This window comes from Megachile rotundata, chromosome 2 (genome assembly GCF_050947335.1).
Source record: "Megachile rotundata isolate GNS110a chromosome 2, iyMegRotu1, whole genome shotgun sequence".
In the NCBI taxonomy this organism is placed as follows: Eukaryota; Metazoa; Arthropoda; class Insecta; order Hymenoptera; family Megachilidae; genus Megachile; species Megachile rotundata.
In genome coordinates this window covers 8,114,477-8,134,612 of record NC_134984.1, presented here as the reverse complement: position 1 = coordinate 8,134,612, position 20,136 = coordinate 8,114,477, and the positions used below count along the sequence as shown (strand labels likewise).

The following is a 20,136-nucleotide window of genomic DNA, read 5'->3' as shown; positions in this document are numbered from 1 at the left end:
TCTTATTTAGAGTGTATGTAACAACAAAATTATAATTTTAATATTAATTTAATATTTTGTGGGATATCCCTTTTGTCTGATGACGTGTTGCAGACGTGTTGGCATATTTGAAATTATTTTATTTAAATAATTTTGAGCAATGCATTTCCACTCTTCCGTCAGTCATATTTTTAATTCGTCTTTTGTTTTTATAGGGATGGTCTTGACATTACGATCGAATAAGTCCCATAAATTTTCAGTTGGATTTAAATCCGGTGATTGTGGTAGAGGATGGAGCACTTTTGAACAAGCATATAATACATATTCCTGAACTATTCTCGATTTGTGTTTCGTATCGTTATCCTGGTAGAACTTAAAATTGTAGCGCATACCCATATTCGTTGCACTTTTTAGTAAATTTTTCTTTAATATGTCTAAATATTTGTTCTTGACCATAATATCTTCAATAAAAACCAGTTCTCCTACTCCAGCAGTAAAAATGCAGCCCCATACCATCAAACCTCCACCACCATGTTTCACCGTTAACCTTATATTAATAACCAAATTTAATTTAATAACCAAAAAGTGTCTAATAACTATGTTATATGTACTGGAGGAATAGATTAAGAAGATATTAAGAAGGAATGCAGCTCTAAACTCTACATTATATGCCTCTTTGAGGCATACAATTTAAAAAAAAATAAAAACCTCAAATGAATACTTTTTTTTTTTAATATAAACAAATATAAAAAGTCTTCATGTAAATTATTTATGTAATTATTTATAAAAATAACGACAACTTTTCAAAGTTAGTTATATTCCATGCGTAAAAGGCTTAGCAAAAGGTGGAACAGTTTTTAACCCGTCCCACTTATCCTAACCCCAAAGAATTAAGGAACCCCGTTATAAAGTTTATTAAATAACGCGCATTAAATATCTTACTTTCTGCTTTGCCCTGAATTTACAAACGCAAAAAGAAAGGAAGATAATACGTGTTAAGTCAATTTACTTCATGGTTATGATAATAAGCAAAATGCATATATGTAATTAAAAAGATTATGCTACGTAGCGTCAGTTTGCTTAACAGAGTCGCACATACATACAGAATGTAACATTTCTATTTAGACAACTTCACACAATGAAAAAAACAAAATCTTCATAATCAAGCGTCACTTTACTTTGACGACGAGTCTATTAAATAAGTATATACAATTAAAACACACATCTGTAGATTGTAGTATGATGCTCATGGAGTTAAGTAAGGATGTTAAAAAAAGTGGAATTTAACTTCTTCCTGGAGTAAAAATTTTTTCACAGCGTGATTCTACACATTCTACGGAATGAAAAGAACGTGAATTTCACTTTTTTTCCGGAAATGATGAAAAAGTTATGAAAAATACATTTGAAGGTAAGAGTACAATACTTGCAACTCATTTAGTTCCAATTTTACTGTCTCTTTTCTTTCTTTAGATGACGGTTCATTTTGATAAATGTTTTTAGAAACTCATCATAATTTATTTTGATAAATTATTATATACAATTTGACACAACAGAGAGTGTTGCTACAGTTCGTTAGTATATGTATATTAACATTTAATTTCAAGTTAATATCATTATTTATTATTATAATGTTTATTTACTTAAACAAAACATTCTGGTAATAAAAGAAACACTCCTTTCTACACAAAGTTCAAGTAAGAGAAGAGTAAAACATAAATATAAATATAAAAAGAAAAATATTAACATAAATATGTGTCCATTAAAGTATACAGCACCGAAGGAAAATGTTGAAGCTAAAGCCTTGACCATGCTTTAACCGTTTTTAGAAAACCCTACATCCTTGGAAGTCATTGTCTAATTAGGGTCTGGGGGCCTGCAAGCACTCCAGGTACAGACATGTACTGTCGTTGTAGTTTCTTTTTAGTTTAGTTCTAACCGTGCGTCCGTCTTGTATACACCGAATTCTAACATAGGTTCTTTCATCGTATATTTTTCCACTTATAAATATAGCTATTAATCTGATTAACTGTACAAGTGTGTTTTATTTTACATAACCCCAGAACAGAAAACATAACCTACCAATAATTCTTTGTAAGTGAAATATTTTCGGTTATCTTAAATTTATCCAATCATTGATCTATTCTTCAGAACATTTTACGTAAAAAGATGATGAACAGTTATTGAGATATTTCTATTATAGGTCATGAATTGTTACTGTCATGACATTTAAATGAAAGAAAAATGTGTAAATAAAAGAAGATATTCTTATTTTTAAAAATGTGGAACAAACGTAGCAATTTTCACTTTAACGAACATTTATTGTTAGTATACTTTAACGAATTAATTTTTCACTGTAAAAATGATAAAAGTTATAATAACTCCTCATGAATATAATAATGTTACCAAGCAAGTTTATTACTAATAATACATAAATAAGCTCACTAAAAAGTAAAAGTGTATAATACTATGTGCTTTTATAATTACAACAATGAAATTTAACGTAACTTAAATTATATAACTGAATTTAAATTTAATATCACAAAATTTAACTTAAATTTAATATTACATAATTTAAATACACATGAATCGCAATTTATGCTCATAGAAACTACGATGTCAAACTTCTTTTCAAAATTAAGTATCCATTCGATTGTACACAAACGGGTACCCAAAAGAAACCGAACTTACCTTTTTATAACTTATTTATTCAAATTTTGAAGCAAAAATCTTCAATCCCCTTCAAAGTACTCTCCGCTTGTAATAATACACTTGCCTTATCTTTTATTCTATTTTTCAAAACATCGTTTAAATTCATCTTTTGTGATGTTTCACAGCGCCTCCTTCGTTTTTTCTTCACCTCAGCAACATCAGCAGAACGCTTTTCTTTCACGTCTCTTTTCATTCCAAGAAACAAAAAGAAGTTGCATAGGGCACGGTCAGATGAGTATGGAGGCTGAGGAACACGAGACATACCATTTTTGGTCAAGAATTGTCAGAGACATGAAAAGAAAGCGTTTTGCTGATGTTGCTGAAGTGCAGAAGAAAGCGACGAATGCGCTGTCAAGCATAAAAAAATGAATTTAAATCATATTTTGAAAAATGGGATGTAAGATTAGACAAATGTATTAGTACAGGTGGAGAGTACTTTGAGGGTGATTGAATGTTTTTGCTTAAAGAAGTTAAAAAAAATAAATTCGATTTCTTTTGGATACTCCCTCGTATTTGTAAAATTCATCAGTCTAAACAAATTCGTAGTTATTATGTCGGCAATGGACATGAAAATGGTGAAATTGTAATTACTTTGTTAACTCTTCCCGTGCTTTGACAAGCACTCGTGACGCACTTGCAACTCAAATGTGACAAACCTTACTCAAATTTTGAATACTCTTCAACTTGAAATTTAGGTCCATCTATAAGTTGCATTATCAAGGATCCTTGAATGTAAAATATTCACAATATTTTAATTTTCTTTGTTCGCTCTAATGTTATAGTCCTGAATAGTTAGTCTTGACGGACGCATCTGATAAATAAATGGCACGGGAAGGGGTTAAGAGAACTTTGCTCAATGCAGTACAATAAGTATCAAATTAAAGTAGATTCTACGATCAGTTTTTCATTGAAAACTCAGTGACGTCTCATTATTCAAACAGAGTAAAATACTGTGTTCCTATGCTAGTCAATAAACGCAAAGATGAAAGTGCGATTATTAAATAAAAATGGGGATCAGTGAAAGAATTGTAAGATGTTACCCAGATGTAGCCGTTATGTTACGATACTTTGAATTTGTTCGATACAAACTTCCTATTTACTAGTATTTTGTGTATACCAATGTTTTTGTATATGTCTCGTTACTCGAAAGTGGTAAGAAACATATTATGTATATAAAATAATAAAATGTTTGAAACAACAAATGTCAATGGGTAAGATTATTTTAATTACATTTACCATAGTTAATGTTTGTGACTTTTATCGCTTCTGCAATAAGTAATTATTACTTTTTAATTGTTTGGAATGTAAACATTATATGTATAATGAAGGAATTGCTTGTTTTGACTTTCACGATAGACAAATTTTTATCATTAATTATTTTTTATTGTTATTAAACAGTATCATATAGCGATCGCTAAACATAATAGCCGAATTAATTAATTAATTAGTTTACTGAATTAAATTGTCCGCCATACAAAAATAAATGAAACGGTAAAATTGCAACTAACCAAGTAATGGAAAATAGGGGAACCGAGTAATACCAACCAGTCAAATATCTGATAAATGGCTTTGTTTTATACCAATTTTCTTTTTATGCTACTCTCTAGTTTCAATCCAATCAAGTAATGTGCAGCGATTCGTAATTGTTTTGCTGAAGCGTTTAGCAGAGGTACGCGAGTATAAATTTTTGCACGTTCTTCCTATAATTTTTTCACACGTTAACTGGCACACTCAAGCAATTGAACACTTGATTAAGTAGTATTTTTATTTTTAACAAATCTTGCATAACAATATTTTGTTGTTTTTATTATCTATAGTTTCAAGAATACGTGCATTCTTAATTCTTCAGCACGTGTATTTTTAATATGTGTATGTCCCGCGAGATAAGTGAATAAACTCTTAATAATAAAAATGGTAAAGTTGTATGGAAAAGATGTCACTTATACAGTCCCTGGCCATCAAGTTTCACTTTCACTTTTTCATATTAAAAATTTCACTTTTACGGCTATAACAGTATGTCATATATGGAAAACGATGGAATATGGGAGATTATTATATTTGAAATAACACAAAAACACAACAACTTTCAAAAAACTAAATGAATTTATTATTTAAGAAAAACGACTTGGAAGGACTTCTTTAAAATATATTAATTACACTTAATTTATGAATATTGAAAATACAATTCTAAATAGCCCACTATATTTTATACGTATGAAAAATTAGAATATCAGAGAAACAATAACGCAGATACATGTAGATTTTATTTTATTAACATACGAAGATCCGATCAAAATCGAGCGGTATCTTACAAGTAATCGGTAAATGCACAAACTTGATTACCGACTTCTCAATACATTTATTTTTGCTAATTTCATTTAAATGAAAATTCAACAGAAAACGATAGACATAGCAATTGATTTGTTACTATCGCGATAACAATTAAATTGTATGGGTGATGAGTGATTAAGGGCTGTGCAAGGGTTTACATTGGGCTCGAATATCGAAAGCGCATGAGGTGAAATTTGGTGAATGCCATAGAAAATGTCTGAAGCCTACTCCAAAGACTAGTTTACAACTCTCCAGCCACATTATTTAAGTTGAAAAAAATTACGGATAATTGGGAAAATAATGAAGATATAAAGTATATGATCAATGTATACAGAGCATGTCGGATACAAACTATGACTAAAACAAGAGATGAAAATACAAAATGTTAACGTGTGTTAGTAATGGTATGTACAGTAAGAGTACATCATGTTGATACCTAATAAATTATATAATTACAATTTGAACAGGCGTTTTAGTTTTATGGAAAACGTGAAAATTGCTGAAAATTTGTAGTGGTTTTAATTCGATGGCTAGAGACTGTATACATGTGCAAGGCAGAACTATCAAAGTATCAAAGCAATTAAAAATCTGTAGATATTAGTTTAACTAATTATTTTCCTTCCAATCTTCTGCATATACCTGAAATGTAGTTTTGTTCAATAGATCAAGATAAATTTGTCCATTTTAATGAAACACTCTTATTCTGTGGAACGTTCATCATAAAGTGTACAAGATTTTCGACTGATATATTTGGGGTATATTCCTGTCAAACCTAATCTTTTAATTTTTTTCAATATTTATTTCTAGCGACTAAATTTGTACATTTCATGCTTTGTCATAACACAAATACACTTATTTGCTTATTTTTTCTTCTGCTTAAGTAGATTAGACCGGTTATAAAGGAATACTATACTCTATTACTATACTATACTGGATTAAGTAATAAATAAGACAATTTATGTAAAATAATAAATAAAACAATTTGTGTACAATAATAAATGAAACAATATATATAAAATAATAAACTTATAACTTGAAATATTCAAAATAATAATCAGTCGAACAACCACATTATCCAAATCAACTACTATACATACATAGGTTTTACGCGATAGAATAATCCTTTTGTAGATCATATTCATTATCTTGCATTTGTAATTAACCCATTTGTGGATTTTATGCATCATATTGCAAATCAAATTCACTCGTATGCAAATGAAGTGCACCCATTCACGGATCAAATTCATCTCTTCGCAAATCAAATTCATCATATAGATAATTCAAAAGTGATGTAGAACAGTGTCATTTTATCGTTTTAATCTTAAAATTTCAAGATTAAAAATTAAGTATAAGTCACGTTAGAAATAAATTAAATAAGTTACGTTCACATTATAATTTGCATCATTACAAATTGATTATTATCAGAATTCTAAAAGAACAATTAGTGATCGCTAAATTTATGCATTACAGTTTTCTAGAAACGCTTCGGAGAAAAGACAAAAAATAATATTCATCGATGAATCGGGATTTAATTGTCACCTTCAGCGAACAAAAGCTTGATCAAAAGTTAATACTTTTACTCGTGTAACTGTGTGAATAGCTAGTGCGCAAAATATTTTCTTGATTGCTGCAATAAATATTCATGAAATAGTGTGGTATGAAACAATTGCATCTTCCAGACTAGTTTTGAGCAACATACGAGGTCTGTCCCAAAAGTATCCGACCTTCCTTCATATTTCTCTGCTGGTGTTATCCTGCGTCATCAGGCTGGTGGCATCCTTCGAAGTAGTGCCCTATTGATTGTAGAATACTCTGCCAACGACCTTTCCATTTATGGAAACAGTCCTGGAACTCGTTTTTCGGAATAGCCTTTAGAGCTTTCGTCGTATTAGTTTCGACCGTTTCTTTATCGTCGAATCGGTGTCTTTTGAGTGGCATTTTCAATCTTCGAAACAACCAAAAATCGCAAGAAGCTACATCAGAACTGTACGGAGGCTGATGGAGCTGTATGACTTTGTGCTTCGTCAAATATTGTTGCACAAGATTCGATGCATGCGCTGGTGCGTTATCGTGATGAAGAAGCCAATCACCGCTTGACCAAAACTGAGGCCAAAACTAGTTTTCGGTATTGCAAGATCACATTCTAGTTCTCGTACAGTCAATCGACGATTTTTGTTGATCGCAAGTCGCACACGTTCGATATTATTAGGTCTTGTTGTCGTGGAAGGCCGCCCAGAGCGTAGGTTATTATCAACAGATGAGCGGCCATCTTTGAACCGCTTATACCACTCTTTGATTTGTGTGTTCCTCATATACTCATCCCCAAATGCCTTCTTCATCATATCGATGGTTTCCGCACAAATTTTTTCGAGTTTTAAGGAAAATTTGATGCAAATTCGTTGCTCCGATCTTTCCCTCATTTTTCACAACAGCAGAATGCGACGAACGTAAAAAATGCTTCGTAAAGAAATGCACGTTGCACATGAACTAAGGCGTCCCGACGAAAACTGCGATATCGTGGGAGTTCGTAAAGCTTTGCAGTTGATACTCATACCCGGCAAATGACGCTAAAATTGTCAGATGCGAAGAAATTAAAGAAGGTCGGATACTTTTGGGACAGACCTCGTAAACCTACAAAAAGCGTAAGAAGTGCGATATCTTGTTGGTCATTAATATTTTATTATTCATCATGTCTTTTTACACTATATTACTTGCCATCACCATATTCTCCATTCCAAACAAAAAAACTTAAATTTTAAAAGAATGAACTTAATTTACAAAAAGCGGATTTGATCTCAGAAAAATACAACGATGTCCAATATTATTAAAATTTAAAAATATATGAATAATACAGTTAAAATATATTGGGTAATGAAATTTACTGTGCATAATTTCACTGATATCTGGTAATAATAATTTCCTTGGTATCTCGTATTCTTGTATTCAAAAATTGTGCATTTAATAGCTTAAAAAAAGTAGTCTTATAAAATCATCTAAATACTCACACTCTCATTAAAATTGTATCATAACATTATTTAAAAAAATATCAAATTATTTGGATTCACATCTTGGTTGAAATTTGAATTTATTTTATTTTATTTTGTTAGACAAGGTTGCACGTATTAATTTTGTATGGTTCCTGACAAACTCAGTAACCCAGGTGCAAATGTTAGAACAAAGCTTTGCGAAATGATAGTGAACCTTCACCCTTTGATCTTCCTCAATCAAAGAGTATCAGTTGTCACTTTAAACAAAGGTTTCTTATTCAAAAAATACAGGGTGAAGTTGTACAACCTGATATTTTTATACTTGGTTAGAAAGTAAATTCTAAAAGGTAAGCGTACAAAGGAAATACAGTAACAAAGAACTGTACAATAAAATTGCTGTTTTTAATTACGATAATAAACAGTGCCTTTAGTAACGAATTGTTAATTATTGAAATAGAGTAACGTAAATGATCTTTAAGGTTTATGATTAAACAAAGAATTACTAATGAAAATTAAATTTGGTTTAATATCGTCATTTATGGCCACGTAATATTTTATAATTATATATTATAATGTGATTATAATATATACCACTAATTGTATATTTTTTGTCAATTTTAACAAATTATCGTAACAAAATAATAGTTTTCTAAAATTTATGATTTTATAAATATATATGTTGTTATCAATTTATAAAAACCTAGAATTATACTTATTAACATCACATTACAAAAATGAATAATCTTTAAAATAATAAGTGAAGTACTTCTAATTACGATGTTTTAAGATTTTAACCACGAGAGTGTTGCAATCATCTTTTTCAATAAACTGAAATAAACAATCAGCCACGAATGGAGACATGATCTTAATCCTTTTACTGCGAAAGGCGTACATATACACCCTCACGCATCTATCAATAAATACGGTTGAAAATTCTTCTTACAATTAGTATAACACATTTACTTTTATACAAAACTGATCTAATATAAAATTTATCGTTACATGTAAAATAGATGTAATATAACTGATTTGCATTTGAGCGCAATGATTTGCATCCGACATTCAAATATCGCATTGTAGATACTAATGGTTCCGTTCGAAAATGCTTCGCAGTCAAAGGTTTAGACATTTACGTCAGTAACAAGAGCTAAATTCTGATGCTGTCCGGCGCAAGGTCAAAAACAGGGTAGGTAGTTAAACCGTGGTAGTCAACAAGAGACTTGAAACTTCAGCATCGTTAACAAAAAGCTTGAAATAGAAAAACACGTACCAGTTTATCACAAACTACCACCATGTGCAGTATCATATTGCCAAAAGAATCCTGTTCGTCAGGATCCGCACCGGAGTCGAGCAGCAAGTTATAAACGCTCTCGTTCGCGCAGCAGGCGGCCCAGGCAAGAGGATACTCTCCTAAGTAGGCTAATCCTTCGTAATCGGTATTCTTGGCCGGGTTCATTCGTTGTTGATCTCTGGGTAGGAAAAAACTGCCGATCGCGCGTTGAGAAATAATCGCACCCACTTCAACGAGGTCTTGCACCAGTTCGTTATTATTGTACGCGATCGCCAGGTGTAGAGCACTAGCACCGAGGTATTCCTCGCCCTCTACTACGTCGATGGCCAATCGTGGAAAGCACTTGAGCAGGATACGCGCCAGCCGTGTATGTAACCTGGTATCGCATATGATCAGAACATGCAAGAGGGTTTCTCCGAGGGAACCTCTGTATTGCATCTGCCAGCATGCCTGGTGATCGTTCCATTGAGCCAGAGGATCGAATCGTGACAAGGAAGCTTCTATAGGAAGCACGACCTGTTCCAGGTCCCGGAATTTCCAGCGCAGATACTCTGCCCGATTGATCATCTGACCCTTGCCGTCCGCGTACATCAGTACACCAAACTGTTCCCTGATCAATTTTTCCACCTCTGCCTGGCCACCTTGATTGTACGCGTCTATCAGCTCGCCACTCTTCTTGTAATTGGCCAGACGATATAGCAAACATTGATCCTCGTCGCTCGCTTGACTGATCACACGATCGAGAATCGAGCCAGCGTTAACCTGGCTACCGAGACCTCGACAGGAGCAGACACCACCCATTCATACATCCCTCTTTAAGACTCTATCACCGATGTCCTTGAAACGTCGTCTTTCGGGCGTTTGTCCACTCTCTGATACTCCTCGACTTATCGTTTACGCTTATCAGCCACCAGCCAAGTGTGATCCTCCTCGAGTATTCTTTGATATTCTCGACAACAAGGGTTCTTCCATGTTTCCACCACGTATGGCTAACCACGATCGACTCCGTGTGGAGACGGTCCTTGAGACTCCTTCGAACCGACGGAAGGTGGCACACAGGTGGAACAACGTTTTCAAGCTATAGCAACCGACAACCTGCAGGCAATCTATAAACAGTGCCTGGCTCCGCTAGACACGAGAGGGTCACTGGGTGATAAGCAATTTCCCGTTTTTAAATCGAAGTTAATTAGCGGAAATTTGTTTTCTTTAGTTGTTGTATTATATCTATTGTGAAGCTGTTTTTGTTTGTTTGTGTATTTAAGGAAAAATTAGGTGACAGTGAATTTTTGCGTGAACGTTGCCTCTAGAGTGACGAGCGAATATTCGTCCCAGTTTTTGTTCGCTCGACCTTAGCATAGATTGTGACGTTTGAATATGCTCATTCAGGCAACTTTACAGCCCGATTAGAAACAGATATAACAGCGAAAACTCAGCTAACAACTTGTAAAAGAAGGAACTATATTACTTTGCTTTGTTCTTTTAGAACACGTGCACAAACAAAATTACCGATGCTAAATGCACACTCAGACATAAATTGAAAATAAAATGGAGAACTAAATGAATATATGCTGCAGAAGATACTTAAATAAATAAGTAGATGCTCAATTGATTTATACAATTAATATTCTTTATCTCAACAAATTGTGATAAATACTTTGACAAAAGCATGGCAATGAAACTTGAAACTGTGAAACCTGAACTCAATTATTTTGACTGGTTTGTAGTTCTACTGTCAAAATGAGTAATCTCTTTATTTCTTTTGTAATTTAGAGCGTGATATAGAATTAGAAAACAAATTTCCTGATTTGTAGGAGTAATCGATATGCGATAGCACCTATATCAATGTTACCATTATACTTAAATCATACTAGTTGGCAACAAATTTTATAAAAATATTAATTTTGTAATATAAAAGGGAACAGTGGCGTTAAGTTACGACAAAATTGATTACCTTTCCTACAAAACAGTTATTACTTTATAGTAATTATATTCAAATTAAATGCTGTAAAACACTGAATGTGACCAAACTTCTGCATGATACATGGTGGGAACTAAGGAACGTTAATTACACTTCGCAAAAGTTTTGTCACATCGCACATCAATCATGATTTCATTATCTATTTCTCATCTGACTAAAATATTACTTAAAAACTAACAAGAAACGTAATTTTCATTGTCGACTACATTTTACTACCAGAAATTTTTATGTTTTAATATTATTGTATTAAAACTTAACAATTTTTGTACTAGTCTATTAGGATACTGAAAAATATGGAATTTTAAAAAATCAGACATAGAAGAATCGATTTGTTAATAAATATGCAATGCACGCTGGATGTATAGTTTCAGAATTTTTGTGGCATTTCAATAATTTCACAAAACAAATGTTCGAAATAACAGTTATTCAGTCTCTGAATTCGTTTGCAAATCGCAATGAAAACATTTTTGATATATTTCTTTGTGTAATAACAAATCAAGGTTGCATTGCTGTTTCTAAAGGGCGACATGTATTTTTGACTTGATAATGTTGTAGTTAACGTCAAGGATCAACAACACTGTGGTATTGTACTTTCAATAATTTATTATATTATGATCTTCACGTGTCCTTGAATTTATAAAATTGAGCACAAAAATATTAGCGCAAAAATTTATTTTATTTCAACTAGCTTACATATTTAAGATATGACACTATCAAAATAATAGGTTTATGGAACAAAAGCAATAATAACGTTTCGTAAATATTATACCGAGGAATCATGAAAAATTAACAAATAAATAATGGTAAACTAGCATAGCGTAGAAACAGTATTATTATTATCGTTGGATTTGTTTCACCAGTTAACTGTGGCGATCTTTTTGAGCAGCGCGCACTAGTGTGTGTCGCGATAATCAAGCGATGACGAGTTAGCTCTCAAGAATTTATGAATCCATTTCAAATCATTTACACTTTTTATTTGTTTATTTCATTTCATATTGGCCTCTAAACATTTTAAACATATTACAATTTACGAATATAATTTAGTTTTCGCCAAAATTACAGTTTAAATAACAAATTGTAACAAAATTTTACGCATGATGGATATTGTCGTTATGACACAAAATTCTGCCACATCTCCATGACGGATATAGTCGTCAAACACACTTAACTGGTTGATGAACTGAAGGTCAGTTAACCTCAATTAATTTATAACGTTATTATAAATTATAATAACGTTATTTTTGCTCATATCTACATATATTTTAATTCCAGATCATTTCAAGGTCGTTAAGCCCGCTTCAATTTCAGTAATAATTTTATGGAATTAAATATATGTCATTTACGAAAACAAAATATTCTATCGAAAAAGCAAGTTTTTTGATCATTTCTTTATTTAAATACAGTTTATAAATACAGTCTGGAAATACAGTTTATAAATTCAGACAAATAGAATACATTTCGTAGGATTGCTAAGAGTACAAAAAAAAAAATGATCGGTACTCTTAAACTGTACGCCTTATTTATATGAAATATTTATTTAAAAGTTGATTTTTACATGTACCTTTTTTTAATTACACTGTTATGTGAAATAACGAGAAAACAAAATATAACAAATTTAATAATTAAAATTATATCTAATAATTATTATGTCCTCTCTTCTTAACATATAATTGAAATACTCAGTATGCTATTCATTTAATTAGTTAAAATCCGTATTGTACTGCCTCTCAAAGCTATTTGAACTACTGTTCCCATCTTCAAAGCCAAATAATACAGTCAGTTTCAATCAATAGTATAACATTGTCAAGGAGATCTCAAATTCATTACTCACAATAAAGTACATTCAGAGAAACTCTGAATATTCATTGAAAATCGTGCATTAAGTAGTCAAACTTTAAAATATATTAAAATTGACTAATCGTATCCCATAGTCGGTTTGTTGACGTAAATAATCATTTCTAAATGTGAAGAAATTTCGAATATAACATTCACAAGTGATAAGAGCTTGATGCAGACAATGTGAGGATACTGTTTCATCATTCAATGTTCTGTCATCGACAATAGATCGCGTTCGCAATTTTTGGAAATTTAGTTTACTGTAAGTGAAGAATCTAATAATTAGGTTACATTAGTGTCAAGGTAGTAATAATTGCGAATTGAATTTTTTGCTCAAAAGTGTCCATTAAAAGATTATTATCATCATTTATTTAATGTCCATACCTCAAAATTCTAACGTTAAACTCTGATCATTATGACAAAATTTTTTATGATATATTTGTACATATGTCTATATTTGTATATTATTAAATATCAGACCTTTCTACATTTCTAGCTCAATTAGTTTACGCGTAAAAATCTCGATATTAATTTGATTTACTAACTTAGCATAGGAACAGAAATACATGTTATACTTGCAAGGATTTGCAAGAAGTAAAAAATATACAGAATGTACCATTTGAAATAACAGCGTTAATTATTTTCATTACCAAGGCACTAATAAAAATCTCTTTTTATAATAAATGATACATTTTTGAAGAATCTTCAAACTGATGATTAACTGCGAATACTTATATCGACGTCTGCAGTCATACATAAACCATATAATTTATGAAATCCACGGACTATAATTTATGTCACTTATTTCTACTTTGTAGGCTTCGATATATCATCTGCAGTCTAGTAATGATATTTGATTCCTGCCATGCCTTTTATTTTGCTAAACTTTCAAGATCACTGTCAACATTTTGTGTACGGCTCTGTAATTATTTGCTCACCGACTAATAAACATTGAGGAAAATTCAACTTCAGAAACAAACAAAAAAATTATAGTGTAAATCATGAAAACGTTGAAAGTAATCTTAATAAATTTGTTAAAAAGGCAAAATCTCATCACCTTTCAAGGTTTTTCGTAGATTTTCTCCTTAAAGTCTTTCAAAGTCATTATTTTCGTTATAGTAACTGCACTAAAGATCCAACGTAACGAATCTACAGATTCTAAGAGAAACACGTCTGGGTGTTAAGAAGTCATTATTGGAACTTGCCGTAAACTTCCCATTTTACTTCGTAAATAATTAAAATGCGTAGAATAATTAAATACAAAATTTAGTACATAAAGTAGTTAACCACATCGTTGCATTAAACCACTTCATGTCCACCTATAACTTTTAATCGGTTCACTAATAATGAAAATAACTGTGACAATCATTTTAAATTATTTAACCCCTTCCCGTACTTTAACGAATCTGACTCGTGATTCGCAGCTCAAATGTGACAAACCTTATTCAAATTTTGAATACTCTTCAACTTGAAATTTAGGTCCAGCTATAAGTTACATTATCAAGGATCCCTGAATATAAAATAGTTACAAGATTTTAATTTTCCTTGTTCGTTTTAATGTTATAGCCCTGAATCTTGACTGACGCATCTGTTAAATAAATGGCACGAGAAAGGATTAAATAAATGATTATATTCAAGAAACATAATAAGAAGAAAGAGATATAAAAGAGAATCACGACTTATAATTAGATAAATGTTAATGAGCTCACGACTTCCAACGAATTCATACGAAATTTGAAACGCATGATGAGACCTAATATGGTGAGATAAGACAATGAACCAATTTTGCGAGCAACTGTTTATTATGATCGTTACCAAGAACATTGTGTTCCGAGAACAACGTGATAATAATATAACGACGAATTTTTCTCGGAAGGAGTTGAATAACGGTTGTAAACGTCATTCGATGGTTTTCCATGGCCGCGTGATTCAAAAGCAATGTATTTGTCGTTGGTTCGATGAATGGCGAAACCGGAAAGCAGCTTTCCAAATTGACATTCAGCCGATGAATAAGAGTAGATCACTCCACGTATACGTGTCTGCTATTCCCTGTACACACGTGACAATGTGGAACAATGAAATAGAAGCGTGTGTATACATTTACCCCGATGGCGGTGTATTTATCTTTTTCTGGCGAATAATGCATCGCTCGCAGGAATACACTGGTGAAACGGGTTCACGCGTACAACAGCATATCGTGAACGTGGAAAATCAATCAAACGTCGCGAAACAATTTCACGCAATGCAGTTACCGGCGAATTATGATACTGATGTATTTTATTGGGCTTAATGAAACATTTAACACTTTGAGTGCACTCCAAAATCAGGGAAAATCCTTTCAATTACTAATTTTGTTTTCGGTAAAGCCGGCAAACAGTTGTTGTGATATTGTACCGTTTCTTATTGGGAAAAGTAAATACATTTGGAGGAATTATTCGGAATTTATAATGTGAAGTTGTTTTCAATAAAGTGAAGGAATTTAGAAGTTTTGGCATTTGAAAATTTTGAGGTTTGATTTTTTGGAAAATTGGAAATTGCGAATTTGGATATTTGATAAGTTCTAAACTCAGGGATTTGGAGAGTAGCAAATTTGAATCTGAACATATGGAAATTTGATAAATCGGTAATTTGGATATTTTTAGGTTAGTAAATATTCACAATTTGAGGTGTTGGAATTTCAGAATTTGGAGATTTGGATATTTAGGGATTTGGAGATTTGTAGATTTGGCGGTTTATAGATTTGAAGATTTGGAGATTTGGAGATTTGGAGATTTGGAGATTTGGAGATTTGAAGATTTGGAGATTTGGAGATTTGGAGATTTGGAGATTTGGAGATTTGGAGATTTGGAGATTTGGAGATTTGGAGATTTGGAGATTTGGAGATTTAGAGATTTGGAGATTTGGAGATTTGGAGATTTGGAGATTTGGAGATTTGGAGATTTGGAGATTTGGAGATTTGGAGATTTGGAGATTTGGAGATTTGGAGATTTGGAAACTTGGAAATGTGGAGATTTTTAGGTTTGTAAATTTAAGAACTTGGAGTTTTGGAATTTGAGAATTTGGAGATTTGGAGATTTGGAGATTTAGAGATTTGAGGATTTGGAGATTTGGAGATTTGGAGAATTGGAAATATGAGATTTTTAGGTTTGTAAATTTAAGAACTTGGAGTTTTGGAATTTGAGAATTTGGAGATTTGGAGATTTGGAGATTTGGAGATTTGAAAATATGAAGATGAAATATGAAAATTACAACATTTGAAAATTTGAGGACTTAACATGGAAACGAACTTGAAAACACAAAATTGAAAATTTCCATTTTAGATATTTGCTATATCGGAAACTTACAAATTTCCAGCTAGAAGGAATTGAGATTTGATAATTTAATAATTTGTGAAGCGGGTGAGAAGACCTCGAACAAATTTCCTTGCGGAATTTCAATTGGTCAAAATTGTTTACTGAGAATGAAGGAAAAGAAACAGGGATTAGAAACGGAGATAGAATGCTGAAGGAAAGTGGGTTTTTGGAAGTGAAAATGAGCTTTTGAACGATTTAGGACTGATGACAGGAAGGGACCCAAGGTTAACACTATTTCTGCCACAATTTTGTGTATACATATTTCGAAAGATATCTTTTGACATATGTTCGTTTGAATGCAAATAATTGCCAAAACTGTTGGGTTTTCAAATTGTCACTTAAATATAAATAATTTGGGGAATTTACTTATTGATACATTGATGTGTTTTTATTAGAAACTGTTCAATCTGGTTGTAAATTCTAGCTTAATTTATCAACCTATACAACATAAATATAGCGGTGTACATTAAAATACAATATGACGAGACATAAGTAAATACTAAAGTTATACCATAACTCTTATATGGTGGAAATCTGTATACCATATACACATTTTTAGATCTAAGATAAGCTGGAAGAAAATGATATCGCTGAATTAATTTAACAACTATTGTACGCAAAGTCGAAAAATTAATTGTAGAGGAATGATTCAACTCAGAGAATAATTTCAAATTAAAATTTGAAAGGTGTCTATTAACACTTCTTGGTAGAAATAGTGTTAAGGAGAAGGAAAGGAAACTTCCTGTGTAAAAAGAGTGATTGACGAACATATGGTTGGGACCTCCGATAAAGTATTATATTTTAATAGTTATTATTACTGAATATTTTTAACTGAAATCGTTATAATATTTTGATAATCTATCTTTGCTTGCAAGTTCATTAGTTTCAAAAGCTGCTAGTGTCATCTTTAAAACCTGTTCAATCAACTGACACTTCATATACTGTTACTTCTTCAAAAAATCACTTCATTGCCTGAGTTAAATTTAAAAGTTATATGTTGCACATTTTTATAAAGTAAGTTTATATTATATTGACAGAGGTTAGAGTGTTTTGTACATCCTTCTTGAAATACTGAAATCTCTTATTTCGTACTCATTGTTTACAAAATAGTATAAACCTGTTCTAAATTACATTGCATTAACTATAAGTTTATTTTGCAGTTTTGCACATAGGTACTTAGAGAAATTATATGTCAATATTTTTACGTAGATACCTAACTATTTCGAGAACGTCGAGGCACTAAAACGGGTTATATTACACGTGACTACAGTTGATACGAGTGACACTAATAACATAAGCTGTTGTTTACATAAGCAATTACTACCATGACAGTAATTAAGAAATAATTAAAATGCATCAATCACTGTCACCCGAATTGAGTCTTATTTTTATAAACATAATAATAATAAAATTCTTTGAAAATGAAGATTTTATTGGAGTAGTGTTATTACTAAAAAAATTATTTTTATTTTGTTATTGTTATCAACTTCACTCTCAGATATAATTTTCGCTGAAATCATACTGACCTATATTTTTTTAATGAAATAAATCACAATTTATAATTAATTTTCAAATAACACTTAACTTGTTAAGAGCTTTTGTGCGCCAGTACTGAAACAAGAATCGTGTCGACTTTGCTAAGTATTTGTAGGAATAAAATCAAAGGTTTAATAAAACACACAAAACTATTTATTATTGTAACAAATTTTAACACTAATAACAACAGTTTCAATTAACTATACTTTAAGGACAGTGGCTCGCGGCGGCTATCTTGCTTGTTTACATCAGCGTCTGTCTCGCTCATGCATCTTCGAAAATTCGACTTCATTCAGTATAAAGTATTTATTACTATCTAAAGCGATCAGAGGACCCTGTAATGAAGTCCACTGATGGGTGCTATACTCGTAAAAACTTCATTTTCGCAATATTCGAGCGTCAAAGTCGAAACTACAAAATCGCCTCCTTCGCACATCGTATTGGTGCAAGAGAGACGAGTCGATTTTCATAGATTCGATTTTAACACTTATTTATTTTTTCGACTTAGTTTTTCATGTAGAATCATCCCCTTTTCGCTTGTTCCACCGGCTACCAACCACCCCGTATATAATTCAAAAAATAAGTTATTTTAGATTTCAGCAACTTAATTTTAAAATTAACTAGTTACGTTTAATAATTAATCAATTTTAATTAATTAATTTTAAAACTTAATCCGAAAACACACTATAGCTTTCACTAAAAGCCCGCATTAATAGTGATATGTTGCAACGAAATCTAACTACATGTTTATGTTGCATAAACAGTCTGTGCGAACAAGGATTAAGGTTACAGGAAGATCATGATGTCTTACGTAATCGATTAGTTTAATTTAACCATAATAAAAATAGGTATCATTTAAGAATACATTGATGACCTTGAGATATTTGAAAGTATAATCTTAAGAATAACTTTTTGCATCATGTTTTCCTTTCACACTTCTTTCGCACCGTAAAAAGTAAGATTTTCTGTTCTGTAAACATTAATGATAATTTAGTGCAGCAGAATAATCATTATCCGAACAACGAATAAAAAAGATATGAATTAGCATAATGACAACTAAGACAGCAACACGATGGGCAAAACTTATTTTACGAAAATTATTTTTTAAGACTCTTTCATAATGAATGTTATTACACCTGATTAATATTGTAATTTTAGCTGTATTAGTTTATAATAACTTTATTATTATTATTATTTAATTTATAAGTAATTGTCATATTTTGTTGCATCATGTTCTTGAAATAACAAACAACTCATTTAAACACAGTTCTAGAAGGTTCGAATGTCGGTTATCGTACGAAGAGCAATAAAAGTGTTCGGTATTGAATATATGGCAATATCTATACACGGACATAATTACAATTTTATGCAAACGAACCAACGTTAAATAACAAGTTAGCAATGTGCCTAAGCATACAACTTCTACAATGAAAATGGTTATGTTAGCAAAGTAGAAGTTTAATTACCTAGCTCTTAATCTAATTAAAATATTGTGAATTAATTTGAAAAAGTAGATCGAACCAATTGCACAGTATTGTAATTGTAACAATTACACGTTATTATGGGGACATTATTATTCACCCGAATTAAGCAACGTATTAACAATAAAATCTTCTTAATTATATCACTCAAATTATTGAGATATATTATTCTAATTATATATATTATATATTCTAAAATTATAAGATTGAAAATATGTATATTAGTAAAATAATAAAACATTACTTTATATTAAATAAAAATATTAATAAAATGTTTAGTATTATTAAATTATATCTGGGACATGTACTTAATTTATTTAATTTAATCTAAAAACAATAACTTCATGAGGTCTCAAATACTTGTTGTCTGTTTTACAGTACAACAAAATATTAAAAATGTTTGTAAATTATTAGTTCAAAACGAAATTATATTAGTAACATTTTGCGCAATTTCCTCCATATAATTTAATACATAAACAAATAATTTTATAATATTTCGATCACGTTTGCTTTCTGAATTGCAATGCAGTCGCCATTGAACGTACGTTAAACGTAATTCTTTTAAAATGCAAACTTAAAACAGTATCATATATAATTTATACATCTAGTGTATAACGTTCAAAAAAAAGGTCAAATCAGATACGGAAGGATTAAA

General features: G+C 31.2%; 1 protein-coding gene and 1 long non-coding RNA gene across 3 annotated transcripts in view; one reads left to right on the top strand and one right to left on the bottom strand.

The window, feature by feature from the left end:
• Positions 1–10,637, bottom strand: part of iav (transient receptor potential cation channel subfamily V iav) — a 152,711-nt gene extending 142,074 nt beyond the window's left edge. For both annotated transcript variants that reach the window (XM_003704618.3, XM_076541342.1), the window contains exon 1: positions 9,277–10,637. In XM_003704618.3, coding sequence (XP_003704666.1) covers positions 9,277–10,098 — 822 coding nt within the window. In that variant the 5' untranslated portion in view covers positions 10,099–10,637. The remainder of the gene's footprint in view (positions 1–9,276) is intronic.
• Positions 10,638–17,027: 6,390 nt separating this feature from the next.
• On the top strand, positions 17,028–17,890 carry LOC143264022 (uncharacterized). Its single transcript, XR_013037367.1, has 2 exons — positions 17,028–17,478; positions 17,674–17,890. It is a non-coding gene; the product is annotated as an uncharacterized LOC143264022 (long non-coding RNA).
• Positions 17,891–20,136: the final 2,246 nt, after the last annotated feature.